We start from the raw sequence: 14,650 nt of genomic DNA, 5'->3' as shown, positions 1-14,650 counted from the left end.
CACAATGTATAATATATGTACATACATTTATAAACAGTTTCATTGGTACATGCTACACAGAAATTTAAATCTACTTAAATTCAGCTTTATTAAAATATTTTTCACTCTACACATTCAATGTACAGATATTAGATGGTTGTTATGAAACAGAGTTAAAAGTTTCATAGCAATTATAAAAAACTAAATTTGTATTTACAAACAATTCATTTATTGTGAAAAAAGAAATTACATTCAGTCCTTTAACATTTCATCATCTAAATGCTTTTTACTACACTCTTCATTCAAAAAATCACACAATGTTAAACTACCTTCTGTAGGGTAGTATCCATATTTGATATCACCTGATGGTAGTTTTAACTTCCTCTCTCTTTTTGTTCCATGCCTTGGCTCCATTGTCCCTTGGTAGACACCTTCTCCAGTAAATCTTGTGTTTCTCTCAATGTAATATAACAGAAGATGAATAACATTAGGATTAGTTTTCCAACCAATAAAAGGCTGCACTTCTTCTTGATCAGGCAAGTTTTTGAGATGTTCCTCTACAACAGAGATATTGTAAAGAACAATTGGTATTCCTTTCCAAATTTGTTCTCTAGTAAAACCCTGATTAAGCAAAAACTGAACAACTTTTTTAGCATTAAGTAGAGAGATACGATACATATTTGGATGAACCTGAAGTTTTTGTTTTATCTCAACATCAGTTTTATTCAGTTGGTTAGCAAGGTAAGTTATACTCTCTTTTCCTAAGCACCGATCTTCACCAAAGTACATGAACTTCTTAAAGTTAGTTGCAGAGCAACTGAGCATGTCCAAAGATACAGACACAAATCCAAGGGAGTTCAGCATTTGCAGTCTTTGTTTAGCTTTATTTTGGTAATAAACAAGGAATAAAATTCTCTCGTAGGATTTCATGACTTGGAACTCAGCAACTCGATTTAGTTCCTCCAATCTGTGTTTTACAGTTTTTGGACTAAGTGTAAAGATATTAGCACATTTATGAATCTGAGAGTTATTAATGCCATACTCATAAAGAAGGTCACTGGTTTCTTTTAAGTTCTCTACATTTACAGACAAGATACGAGGGCATTTCAAGCACACTTCCCTGACATCTTTGCCACCAAGTTGTGGAATTCTCTCCAATATTTGTAAGAGGTTTGTTGGATGGCAGATTAAAACAAAGCTATTGCCTCTTATCTGTAAAAAACAAAATGGTATCTTACAAAACACATTATTAAAACAACTCACCCAAGCTTTTTCAAATCTAAGATCAATTCTGTTTAAATTTATCTATTTAAATTAGTTTATCTTTCAATATTTATATTTCTGATATGATTAAATACAGGAATTTCTGAAGATTTTAACAATTCAAGTTTTTACATATAAAAACCACATGCTTTTTAATATGACAACTACAATAATTGTTTCTAAACATATTTCTGAGAAATATCATTTCATGTAGCCAATACAATGTAAAACTACAGTTTAAGAACCTTATGTTTAAAAATGCAGAAGAGAAAGGATGCTTCAGGATAAGCATTAGTTAATAAGAGTACTTTGAAGGTCTGTTATTCTAAAACTTTTAAATATTTCCTTTTTACATTGTGCATTATTGTAATTTTCAAGTACAAATAATTATTAATTATTCCTTTCCAATCAAAATTAAGTGCCTAGATGTGCACAGATACTCAAGAGGACTTGCATATGGTGTACACATTTAACTAAACGTTCATAAAAACATTTTAAATTTAAAAGAAAAATGCAAGTATGAGTATGAACAACTGTGTAAAGCTTCTGCACAAGTATATGTACCTGAGTATGAACAACTGTGTAAAGCTTCTGCACAAGTATATGTACCTGCACAATACATATAAATATAGATTCTCACGAGATACTTTTTTAAAAACAGAGGAATGTGAAACATCACCAAAAAATCATTCAATCTGAAATAGGTAGAAAGGTCATGTCAAACATAGATATTCAGTTTATTTTTAGTGTTTTAAATACTGTAGAATGTACAGTGTAAAAAGAGTAATTAGCATAATAAATGTTTATTCTTATTGTTTTTTTCTATAAGAAATAAGTATTACATTTCAAGTAATTTAATAGTTAAACAGCTTATGCCCATATATTAAAGTTACAAAAAATCAAATAATTGTGCTCTACTATTCAAACCTTTCAGAAAACATAAGCATTACAGGTTACATGCACCTTAAGCTTTAATTTCCACAATTCATATATCAATACAATAATCTACTTCATGGAAATTTTATTATGTAAACATCACTTCAACAAAAACAGTTAAAACATATGAAACAAACTACTACATTAAAGTTTAATTTTTGTCTTTTACATGTCAATGTAGTAAGTTGCTTCACAAACATATTATGAAAATGTGAGCTCTATTATGCATAACTGAAATACAATGGAAAAACTATATTAATGACAGCAAATAATATATATGCTTGTGTCTTACTTATAACAAAGCCACATCAGGCTATCTACTGTGTCCACCAATGGAATTCGAACCCTTGATTTTAGCATTGTAAATCTATAGACTTACCACTGCCCTAGCAGGGCACAACAGCAAATAAATGGAAGTAAAATTTTAAATAATTCACCTGTATTACCACTATGGCATTCTGGAATACTGAAGTCAAAACCTTCTTAACCAATAACACTGAATGTATAATAATAAATTTAGCTGAAATACAGAAAATGGAGAAAGCAAAGGCATCCAAAAATTCACTACATCAGAGTTTAAGCTAAAAAACCTGCAAGTCATGAAATAGGGAAATGTTGATAAAGGCAATTTATATCTATTATTGTATTATAATTACAAGCTAGAAGTTGTCATCCACATGGATTAAATATCTTTTTAACAAACTTTAACTTATCAATTTCTAGTCCTTTTCTTTTAACAAAACAAGTTCATGTCATTTCTACCATTTACAAATAACATTTAGGTTAACTGGAAGTATTAATGCATAGAAAGTAATAATGTATTTTTCTAAAATTCTACATTTTTTAAAGAAACTAAATTCCAGAGTGACAATTACAAATGGTTGAGTTGTAAGCCAAATTCACACTAATTGGCTGTATAAATATGTACAACATTCTATAATGTATTAACTTGTAAAGCAGAGGATGGCCACAGCAAACACAAGAAATAGTAGTCATATTGCATCCCAGGTAATTTTGGTGAAAGAATTTTAAAAGTCAAGCAATTCAAGACTCATCAAAAAGCCATTTACAAGAAGAGAAGAGAGTGGGAAACTAAGAGAACAATCATAAACATTAATCCCTACAACAATCAGGTTCTTAAAATGAAGCACAATTACAATGAACTGATAAGTAAAAACAAATAACGTAAGAACAACTAAAACATTTTAACCTAAAAAACCTAGTTCAGCAGGTTTCAATAAATGTCCATGATTTTTATATTTCCTTCTGTTAGTAATCACTTCAACTACATGAATGTATGGGCAAGACTAGAAGGAATTTTAAAGATCCAGTCTTTTTGATATTCATCAATGAAGAAAAGGTTAACAGATGATCATGAGATGAATTAAATGTACCATCACATCAATCTCTTTGATACATTTTTATTAATTGGTGGCTTGACTAAACATATATAATATTTAGTTTAAAGCTAATTGCCTCGTATGGTTATAGCCACATTGTGCAATTGTTGAACATGTTATATTGATCTGTTAACATTAGGCTGACATGTTCAAATCATATCACTTGTCCTTGCTTACTTTCCATAATATATATGAGGATGATGGTTCTCTAGTATTAATTTTAATGGTCCAATCACAAAAAAATCCACCAGCTCTGTATTTAGTGACTTAACTGGTATGTCTTTATTTGGAATGGCATGAATACCCAATCAATTTTCAAGCATGTTCAGGTACATGACAATTTATTGGAAATGTCATGAAAGCAATTTTGTATGAATGAATAATGTTTAGTTTTGAGGCAAAAATTATTCTTGTGTTTGTTTACTATTTCCGTCACAGAAATTTGTGTTTGTGGATTCCCATCTATTACCAAATGCAACACTATACTTAACATTACCAAAGTACAACTTGTTGCAATTTTTTTTTTTCTAAATCCTTGAGCTCCAAGCTGATTCATGTTCCTTATTTGCAAATGCCATTTAGTAGAAGGGATATACCCATTTTGGAAACTCTTAAATTTCCAACTGAACATACCTCTATAACCTGAGCAAAAGCTGCTACACACTTTTTCTCACAGTGAGCAATTTTCAGTTGCATCACACTACTTATGAAGTGTCAAATTATACCAGAATATAGTTCTGATACATGTGGTTCCATAGCTACTTTACATTGGTTTTAGTTGTCATGAGACTTGTTAATTCACATATTCAAACTCAATTTAATATAATATCCTCAACCTTCTGTATTTTTCTGGTATCAGGATAGGTTCTGAAAAATCAATGCAACCAGTCTTTATTACATTATAATTGTTTAATTATTAGCTCTATGCACAAAAATTTCACTGAAAATAGTCCCTGTCATATCAAGTGGTTTTCAAGCCAATTCTTTAAACAACTTATCTGGTAAATTTAGTAAATATTTATTTACATAAACTTAAAATTTTATTTGCTATACCACTACCAACAGTATACATCTTGGATGGCATAAGAGACTGATCAACCAGAACACACATCTTTTTCATCAATAACACTTTTAAGGTTATACCCATTACAATTATACAAATGATTCACCTTTCATTTACTATAATAAAAAGTCATTTGCTCTTGTTTCCTAAATTCACCAAACAATCTAAATTATTATACAGAGCAGTAGCATTGTCCTCCTCATAGCTAGCAACAGCTAAGACTTTGATATCATTTGACCATTCCTTCATTTACAGAACTGATGTAAATCATCAGAGAAGGTCATAACTCTGAGCCCTGAGATGTTCCACTTTTGAAATTAATCTAGTTTGATTTAGGACCATTTATAAAAGCCTTCTGCTTTTTTTCATCTACCCAATTTTCCATTACCTGAGCCAACTTGTCCCTCAAAGCCACAGAGATAATTTTTATGAAGTTTTTTTTTAATATATAACTAGCACCTTGTCAAATAATGCTTTCTGAAAATCTTGTTACATAAAATCCAAATCTCTACTCATCTACATACACCATAATGTGTTTAAAAAATGTCAAGAGATTATTAAAACAAGACCTTACACCCAATGAAACGTGTTGACTATCTAACAAAACTTTAAACTTTGTTAAATGACTTTGCAAAGCATTTCATATCAGACTTTCAATATATTTGAAATATGCGTGACTAATAGACCTATAGTCACCATAGCAATTTTTATCATCTCCTGTGAAGGAAAACAACTTACTAGTTTTGCTAAAGTAGGGTAACTTGGTTCACTGATGAGGCAAAACTTTGAGAAAACCAAATAAAATATATTTCACCTTCTAGAGTATAGTCATATATAATAATTTAATTATGTCAGAAACTCTTTAGTGGATTACAAGCACACCTCAAAAACTTTAATAACGCTTCTCTTTTTAAAGGATCAAAAATTGAGTATTGCACTTAAAATTGATTCCAGCAATATTCTAAACATTTCTGTTCTCTCAAAAGAAATTACAGAGTTATTGATTACAAGCATGAGTTTAAAGTTTGCATAGTGATGTTAATGCACTTCTTTCTTTTCTGTTAAAAATCTTTGATACTACACTTTGGGAGATTTTGGATCCCACAAAATTAAATGATTATACCTATTTAACTCTTGAAAACAATTGTATCTATGTGAATGTTTCACTTGGTTTCTAACTTTCACACAGTTATGTCTTGTAACTGAAACTGCTAATTTAGCTTTTGAAATATTTTTTCCTGCATGATAGGCTGTTTGGAATTCAACACGTGCATATATAAACTTCCCTAAGTACAATGGTGGTTACTATGAAATTAGATAAAAATGTGTTTTTCAACCATAAAATATCTGTTTGGCATGAACAGCTATTGTTCATCTCAAAATTGGTAGTAATTTATATCCAAACCTTCAATATCAACTTGATGATAAATGCATACAAGCAAACAAACCTTGTTCATCAGTTTCATAAATGATACATGCTCCACTAGGTCTGTTTCTGTGGTTTTGATCAAGTATCTCAAAGTTTAATTCTTCTGTACTGATAACGTATTTCTTATATCTGTATGCATTTCTCATAAATAGATATTCTTGTTCAGTGCTGCTATATGTAAAAATATTTTTTGCATGCCATAAGCCTTGAACATAAATATTTTTTTTTTTAGAAAGATAAAAGTGTGTAAACTTTGTGTGAAAATAACTATTTTCAGAAAAAAAGTAGGCTGGGATTGAATCTAGAGAATTTAATATGATAAACAGACAGTTGAAATGTGTTTATAAAGGCATCTTCTTGTGAAAAACCTCCAAACAATTAACTGGCATATTGTTTAAGTAAATCACAATTAAAAAAAAAACACATTTAGATTACTTACATCATGTTATTTCCAAAAATATATCTTTCCAATGGTACATTCATATGTTATAAATACTAAAACTGATGTTGCTATGTCAAAAGTACAATTTATGATCAATACAATACCACACAATGAAAATAATTACAAGAATGCATATAAATTTTCTGTGCAGAACATTTTAGTTGACCAGCCTATCTACTGGACACAAAGGATAATTATAACAAAGACAGAAATTCTATGATGGGTAACATTAAAATAATGAAATGTTCTAATACATTCATTTCTTTTTTCTGTTGTACAGGATAGAAATTTTGTTTCCAGACACAGGTACTTACAACACGACACTTTTAATGTTGGTGAATCAAAAATGTTACATCCAGATCATAAGTGTAAATATCACTATATTCCTTTCTAGAGACTGGCTGTACAGTATTGTGTTAGCAATTAAAAAAATTATATATATCCATAGACTACCATGTTTTAATTTTGTCCACCCTTCTTTACATGTGTTCCATTTTAATCTCAATTTAATACAACAAGTGAATGACGCATTTTTATACAATTACCTGTATCCAATTAAAGCTAAAGGTATATTACTCAATACTGTTGTTTGATACAGGTATATCAGTTTCATCTGAACAGATACCAAAAACCTATAGTACATATACTACAAGAAAGAAGATTTTACACTGTCACCCAGATACAGATGAAACCAAAACCATCAGCTCTAATATATGTGATCAAACTGACAGAAAGGCAGAAGCCTTTTGTTTATTAAGAGGTATATAATCTATAATTATGCCTTTTGAAAGGAATTTTTTAAAATATAATAAAAAAATACTTATTCTGCAACTTACTGAATATTCACAAATAACAATAGTATATACATTTAATTAAAAAGTAAAAAACAATGAAAAATCTATTTAATGCAAATTGAATACTTAAAATGGCAGATGTATTTACAATATCAAAGAAAAGCAACTGAATAACTGAAGTAAGCCAATCAAGTACTTGAATATGTACACCCTGTATCTTTAACTTATCAGTATCAACAATTACATTTCTTTAAAAGTCAACTTTTAGCAAATTCATAATTTTACATTTAAAGCACCATATAAATAAATGCATGTATTTCACTAATTTCGTCTAAGTTTTAACATACCTTACTTTCAAGTAATAAGCAAGAGCACAGTAATATCATATACAAGTTGAATGCTCTCTACGTAACAAGAAATAAAAATTTTCATTTGAAATTATATGAATAAATGCTTTATGAATGTATTTTCTAAAATTTAATTATAACCTAGTAACGACGTAGTACAGAAAATGACTACCCTATTTCCAGTATTTCACAAAAACAACGTATTTTATGTACATTTCATCATCCCCTTTAAGTACTGGTGGATTAGCATTTTGACTGTGTATTTTTATGTTCAAATGTTCTTCTTAATTATTATGAATTTTAGTATCTTTTGAGCTGGCTTTGTGGTTTTGGCCTTGTTATACTGTTGAGCTGAAGAAGCACTCTTTAATTTGGGCATTTTCAAAATTGAAAATGTGCTGCAGGTGAAATGTGTGTCACTAAAGTTGTAGCTGAGGCCTCCGATTAGACAAGATTTGGTGATGTTGCATCAATGTGTTTCCTTTAAAACCAAGCAAATTTAACAGAACATTTCAGCCAATGACTATGATTTTAGTGTGCCAGCAATACCAATCATGGGACACACATATACTTGATTTGATTTTAATACTTACCACAATCTCTACCAACCTATTCTCTAATTATATGTTCAAAGTTGTACATTGTCCATCATGTACATATAGCTAACATTGTCCAATGTTAATGCTGGAAGAGTTTCAAAAATATATTCTTGTGGCAGAAAGCACCATCATTTTATTGAAGTTGCATGTTGACTGGTACCACAATAACCATGATATTGACATGACAGATGGAGGGCTTGGTATTTTATTTCATTTTTATACAGTAGGTATCTGTACAATGGAGGAGAAGCTCTGAGACAAATCTAATTATCAACTTGTTTCAAGGTATAAGTGAGTTGTAACATATCAACAACCACAGTAGAATGCTGATTTTATTTATAGGATTATCTCATATGTGAACATGAATTTGTCTCTGGTTTAGGAAGAAATAAGTAAGGATGCCATATTAGACCTACAAACCTTACATGAAAGATGTGTTAACAGAAATGTTTTTACTTTAACTCAAGAATTCACTTGCTCCTATCTAAGGCATTCATAAAAATAATCAGGTCAAATTATATAGTCTTAATCTCAGAATATACTTATATTGTATTTCAATATTTTCATACCTCCAGTTACTGTGCAATTTTCTAGCAGCTTCAATTTTCTCTACAAATATTTTCCATATAGTTGTTTGGAAGTACTAGTAACTGATTACTTTATTAGTAGCATCATTAACTAGATCATAGTACAATGTTTAAATGGCAAGATAAATCTTAAATGTTTAAAAATACTTGCATAATAATGTATGTTTTTTTATGTTATTTTGCATTATTTTCTATTAATAACTTTTGTAGATTTATTAATTTAAAATTTCAGCCACTGGATAGCAGATGCAGTAAATTATGCCAATTTAGTAAAACAGAAACCTTTAATACATTTCAATGTGAAAGAAAAAATTTTTGTACATAATTAGTAATATATACACACATATATATTTTAATCAGAAATAAACATACTTACTTTTGACAAAGGAAATCTGTAATCATTTGTTAAAATATGCAGGGTTTGCTTCAAAAAATACAAACTGCGGTTGCCAATACTAGGATACTTGTCAATCATCTGCAACACATTTTCTATACTACATTCCAATCTCCAAGCCAGAAATTCCAGGAGTATAGTTTTCTTGAGTCGCAACACACTAGCTGTGAGAGATAAATGAGTTGGGTGTTTAGCTTTGATTTGAGAGGTAATCTCCAAAGGACAATCTAGGTAAGATAACATGTTTTTCAATGGATCACACAAAGCAGGAAGTAGCTCATTCTTTTTTAACTGATGAGGGGATTTTGCCATTAACTTTGAAAACCTAAAAATAAAAGATACATAAAAAATGTATTACATATACTGAGGTGGCAATACTACAGTTTCAGTTCAGTAGTTCTTTCATTATGAAAAAAAAAACTCTTGCATATCATATTCCATACTGAACTTTATTTGTCCTAACCAATAAGCTATATTACATATATAAATTTCTGAAAAAAACTAAAGACTGCAAATTTTTAGAGAATCTTATAAGCATCCAAACCAGATTTAAGATCTACATATATGTTGTTTATATTATTATTGTCTCTCATAACATAGGGCAAATATTGTACTACAATTACAATGTATAGTTAGTTCTTATTTACTGGAATACATATTTGCATACAAGTTACAATAAGCATATTTAAATTTCTTCTTTTTCAGTACATTAAGTGTTATATGTACAACTACAAAACCATAACTGTTTTTCTTGTACAATATAATGCCCAAGCACTATCTAAATATGTCACACTATTTAACCTACAGTAAATTCATACTACTATTACTGAGTAATTTTCTATGCACTTGAATATTTACTGAGGCTTTAAGAAATTAAACATTTTAAATGTATGAAAAGTTTTTCTGGAAACAGCATATCAAATGGAAATTCAGAGCTACATTTTCAATATGCACAACATCATGCAAATATGTTGCTTTTCAAAACCACCTTGCATACAAAAGTTTCAAATGAGTCACCCACACTACTTACTAGAATCTTAGAAGCAACAAAATATGGGTTAATGGATGTATGTTTATAACTACTTAAAACTATATCTACGTATATAAATTAAACAAGTATATGGATAATGTTGTGTTAATAAGACAAACCTTCAAAATCTGTTGAACTTACTGGACTATTTTTCCAGGTGTTATATTGGTAAATCCTACTTCCTTTAGAATCTGATGTCGTTGTTCCATAAATCCAGGATTAATGCTTAAAATTTTGGGGTGATTTAAGATGTCTTCAATTGTAAATATATTTTTAATAACCATTACTGATTTTGAAATTTGTGTCGGTGTCATGGTTAGAAGTGATTCATTAACCTTCAAAAGAGTAGCTGCAGTGCTACGAGTACAGCCAAGCTGTTTTGCCAAATACTGTGATTTAATTAGAACTGCATATTCAAGTTTGGAAATGTTGAGGTCCCTAAATTTTGAGCAAAATGATCTGAGGGAAGAAATATTTACCAAATTAATTTCACTTTTTAGCACTGCAAGAAAATGACATGGTTCCCTAACTTGGGAGTACCACAGACGACATCTCAAAAGAGAAGTTGTCAATAAATTAACATTACATTTGCTTAGCAGTAAATACATTTTACCAACTGGAAATTAGACAGTAGTGCATATGTGTATTTTATTTTGTAATTAATACCAGTAGAACACCATGGCAGTGTAAAGATCTGTGGAAGAAAAAAACAACTTGTAAGAAAATGCATGCATTGCACATACTATAGTTTGTGCACAATTGACTAATATTAAAACTAAGAAAGAAAATGCTTAAAAGTGAGGATATTTTAAAAAGTAAAGAATAATTTCTAAAATCAGCGAACACCAAAACCAGAATACTCTATGAATATTAAACAGACAAAAAAAAAAAATATATTAATAATGAATGTAATTTAGTTATTTTTTTAATTTCTTTAATACATTACCAGTAGAATAACAACAGTATGCTTTTACAATGTCTCTGGTCTGTACATATGACAATAAAAATCTTTGATATAAAATTACATGCATATGAGTGCTCTTATTTCTTGCCATAACCTTTAGTAAATGCAATAATCACTAGCTTGTAGTAGTAATAACATGGTGAATTGTCAGAACATGACTATTAATAACTACCAACAGAGCATGATTTTCATATTGTCTGAAGTATCACTTTCTTGTTATTAATACAAGAGATTGAGGATGTGACACAGCTTAGAAATATATTCTGGATAATTCTTGAAGACATTACTGAAATTACATTACATTAATAGTGTTAATTGTTTTTAGAGCAAAATTACAATGAGATATCTACTGCTTCCATTGCAAGGAATTGAACCTCAGATTTTAGCACTGTAAGTTGGTAAATTCAGAGCTATCCCACCAGTAGATGTATAATTAATAAGATAAAATTGAATGAATATTTTCTTCATGTTAAGAAAAAAGTGACTGGTGACAAATGACAATAAGCCTACTGAGGTCATTCTTCCAGCCATTAAAATTGGTAAGAGACAGTAGTAGTTTTGGTCAGAAATCTGATTTTTAGATTTTTATAAAATAAAATTGAGCCATTCTTACGGTAAGTATGCTGAAATTTTGTAACACCCTATTAAATAGCATTATTTATACAAGGTGCAAAAAAACAAACAAACAAAAAAACAGGAGATTTATTAAACCTAAGTTTCACAAAATTTCTACATGTAATTAAGTAGTTCCATTCTAGGACTTTGTAAGGAAATACCTTAATTTTCAAATACAAACAAAAATAAAAACCTTTGAAAAAAGCCACCATGCTGTTAAGATAAAAAAACTCAAAATAATAAGAATATTAATGAACTATGAAAAAAAATCAACCTTCTGTAATAAAATAACATTAATTCACAAATAATAATCAGGGAAGTATCTGTATTAATTATTTTAACAATCAAACATTTTACATAGCACAATTTTAAAACTCTCAAATATTGACTAATACCTTTCTCTCATCTTCATCAGTCTAATTCCAAATAGTAAGGTTTTATCATCTTTTCAGACCAAAAGATTATGTCATAAAACTACTAAAAGTATTACATAGTCATGAACATCCACAACAAAGAGGAATCTTATATTATCATTGTTATAAAAGTGACTTTAACATTTAATGTTCACCAAGAAGCAGGTGAGAGAATGTTTAAGCAAATAAATATATAACTGAACCAAACAGTATAATGAAGTATGCAGAAATGATAAAGAAAATCATAACTAAGACAGAAACTAAAAATTCACACATTAGCATGCATTGGCCTATGGAAACAGCTACAGTGTCAGTAGTCATTAAAATTTATCTGATCAGTTAACATTTATTTCAGTTTATTATCCTAATATACAATATATAAATGTTCACAATTTAGAGTTTCTGACACCATTATATACACATACATACAGGGTTTGTTTTCCCATGTAGGCTTATTAAGATCATCAAATGTACTGATTAATATTGCCAAGCTACATGTATGTTTAAATATTCTTGAAATTTTCTTTAAAATTGTTTTCTTTGGAATGCAAAGAAACAATTGGAAAATGATTCAAATGTTTAAAATTATGAATGTTTCAGCCAGTCATTTTGCACACGTACATATAACAGATTTAAGCTTTAAAAAAAAGCATCTAGATGCAGACTTTTTATACAAGAATCAAATTTTCTGGTTAAATATAAACTTGTAAAACGTTTGCTTCAATATATGGTAGAATTCAGAATGTGCAACAAGTTGAATTATTTGCAAATCCTACTAAACTAGTGAAAAACGTTTAAAGGCTATAGTAGGAATAAAATAGGAGAATGCTTTGTTGGATGGTGACTTTCATTCATTAAGCCCATTAGACTTCTAACAGTCTGTCATTTTCCCTTTTAAGATTTTGTTCTGCTAATTTACGAAGCTGGAAAGGGAATGGCAACCATTTACTTCCGAGCTTTTAAAAGATACAATTGGTTTTACTAAACACCACAATTCTATGCTTGCATAACTAGATATTAGAAGAGTTGTAGCTTGCATAAATTTTTCTTACGTTGTAGTTTATAAATTAATGAATAATAATTTAATATCACTTACAAGTAATATATCTAGATTCACCACTAAAATCAAATGAAAATCCAAAACGTTATTTTAATTTTAAAGGCTGAATTACATATTACTTATAGTATTACTGTTTTTCTCTACTTTAGTGCGGAGGGTTAGAATTTTTATTTTAAATTCAGAAATTAAAGTAATTTACTTTGAAAGGCAAGTAAAAGGTAAAATATTTAATCTTATTACTAATAGTAATTATAATAATATAAAAATAAATAATAGTAACAGAGAAGTCTACCTCAACATAATATCACGCAGCACAACGGAAAATTTAGTTAAATTCCATCAGAGCATTTTGTGAATAAATTTGTTCCAGATCCAATTGGACTGTAAATTTCAAGATACAACGTCTAACAGAAATACAAAAACTAAATATTATGAATATATCTATTAAGCTTAAACACACTGTAGATATAATAAATTCCAGAAAACCATTTAAAAGTTCGAGTCTTTAGACTAAAGTTTTTTCTTCGCTCACGTTTCATATTTCCCCAATATTACCGTATTTTTCGGTGTATAAGACGCATCCCCACTTTCAAGGCCATCTTCAGGAGGAAAACTATTTTTCACGGTTATTATTTGTTTATTCATTTAACATCAGTATAATCTTTTATTATTCTGTAGAATACTTCAAAAGTAGTGTGCACAATAAAATAAAATATGGTTGTTTCATACATTTACATCAAAACATTGTTCATTCATTATGAAAACTTTCAAAATCCTCTTTTGCATCACTGAATTCACTGAAAACATGAAGGCATAAAATTTTTTACCTTTGGTGAAAAGGACGAAGGGAGATTTTGAGACAACTTTTTTTTTAAAAAAAGTGCATCTTATACATCGAGAAATACGGTACTTATTTTTTGATGGAAACTTTACTAATATTTTAATTTTTGTTGTGCTTCAAACGTACTGTTGGTTTGAGCATTATTTGTTGTCACTATGAGAAAACCTATATACTGGCTTGGCGAAGTGAGGAGAAGTACCATTGTCCACTATTCAATTACTCAAATTATATAGCTGCACAATAGCAGATATGACAAATAAACTTAGTCAATATCAAAGTGCAGATTGAACTGGACCTCGTGATGACGAGAAACCCACTTGAAGTAAAAATGTATTCTCAATACGGCTGGTATGGATATAGTGCTTGGTCGTATAGTGATAAGTATCCCCGCCTGTCAAGCGAAAGACCGGCGTTCGATTTCCCCCGGGGTAAAAATGATCTTTTGGCCCGGCATGGCCAGGTGAGTTAAAGGCGTTAAACTAGTAGTCTGAGGG

The 14,650-nt window shown here is 29.5% G+C and overlaps 1 protein-coding gene across 2 annotated transcripts; it reads right to left on the bottom strand.

The window, feature by feature from the left end:
- Positions 1-63: 63 nt before the first annotated feature.
- On the bottom strand, positions 64-14,005 carry mTerf5 (mitochondrial transcription termination factor 5). 2 transcript variants are annotated; one of them, XM_076482856.1, is made up of 4 exons: positions 13,871-14,005; positions 10,405-10,957; positions 9,216-9,558; positions 64-1,191 (listed from the first exon to the last, which is right to left on the bottom strand). In XM_076482856.1, the coding sequence occupies exons 2-4, from the start codon at positions 10,869-10,871 to the stop codon at positions 232-234; spliced, it is 1,770 nt and encodes a 589-aa protein (XP_076338971.1). In that variant the 5' UTR covers positions 10,872-10,957; positions 13,871-14,005; the 3' UTR covers positions 64-231. The 2 variants fall into 2 exon arrangements, with proteins under 2 accessions (XP_076338971.1, XP_076338972.1); XM_076482857.1 differs by having other exon boundaries at positions 13,608-13,914.
- Positions 14,006-14,650: the final 645 nt, after the last annotated feature.

This window comes from Tachypleus tridentatus, chromosome 13 (genome assembly GCF_004210375.1).
Source record: "Tachypleus tridentatus isolate NWPU-2018 chromosome 13, ASM421037v1, whole genome shotgun sequence".
Classification (NCBI taxonomy): Eukaryota; Metazoa; Arthropoda; class Merostomata; order Xiphosura; family Limulidae; genus Tachypleus; species Tachypleus tridentatus.
This window is presented reverse-complemented; position numbering and strand designations above follow the sequence as displayed.

What these genes read in the sequence shown, in the direction of transcription:
- mTerf5 (XM_076482856.1), bottom strand. Translation starts at nt 10,871, where the DNA reads ATGTATTTACTGCTAAGCAAATGTAATGTTAATTTATTGACAACTTCT. An exon ending in ACACCTGGAAAAATAGTCCA is followed by an intron (nt 9,559 to 10,404) that starts GTAAGTTCAACA and finishes TTTTATTTTTAG; the next exon opens with GTTTTCAAAGTTAATGGCAA. An exon ending in ACAGATTTCCTTTGTCAAAA is followed by an intron (nt 1,192 to 9,215) that starts GTAAGTATGTTT and finishes TGTTTTTTACAG; the next exon opens with ATAAGAGGCAATAGCTTTGT.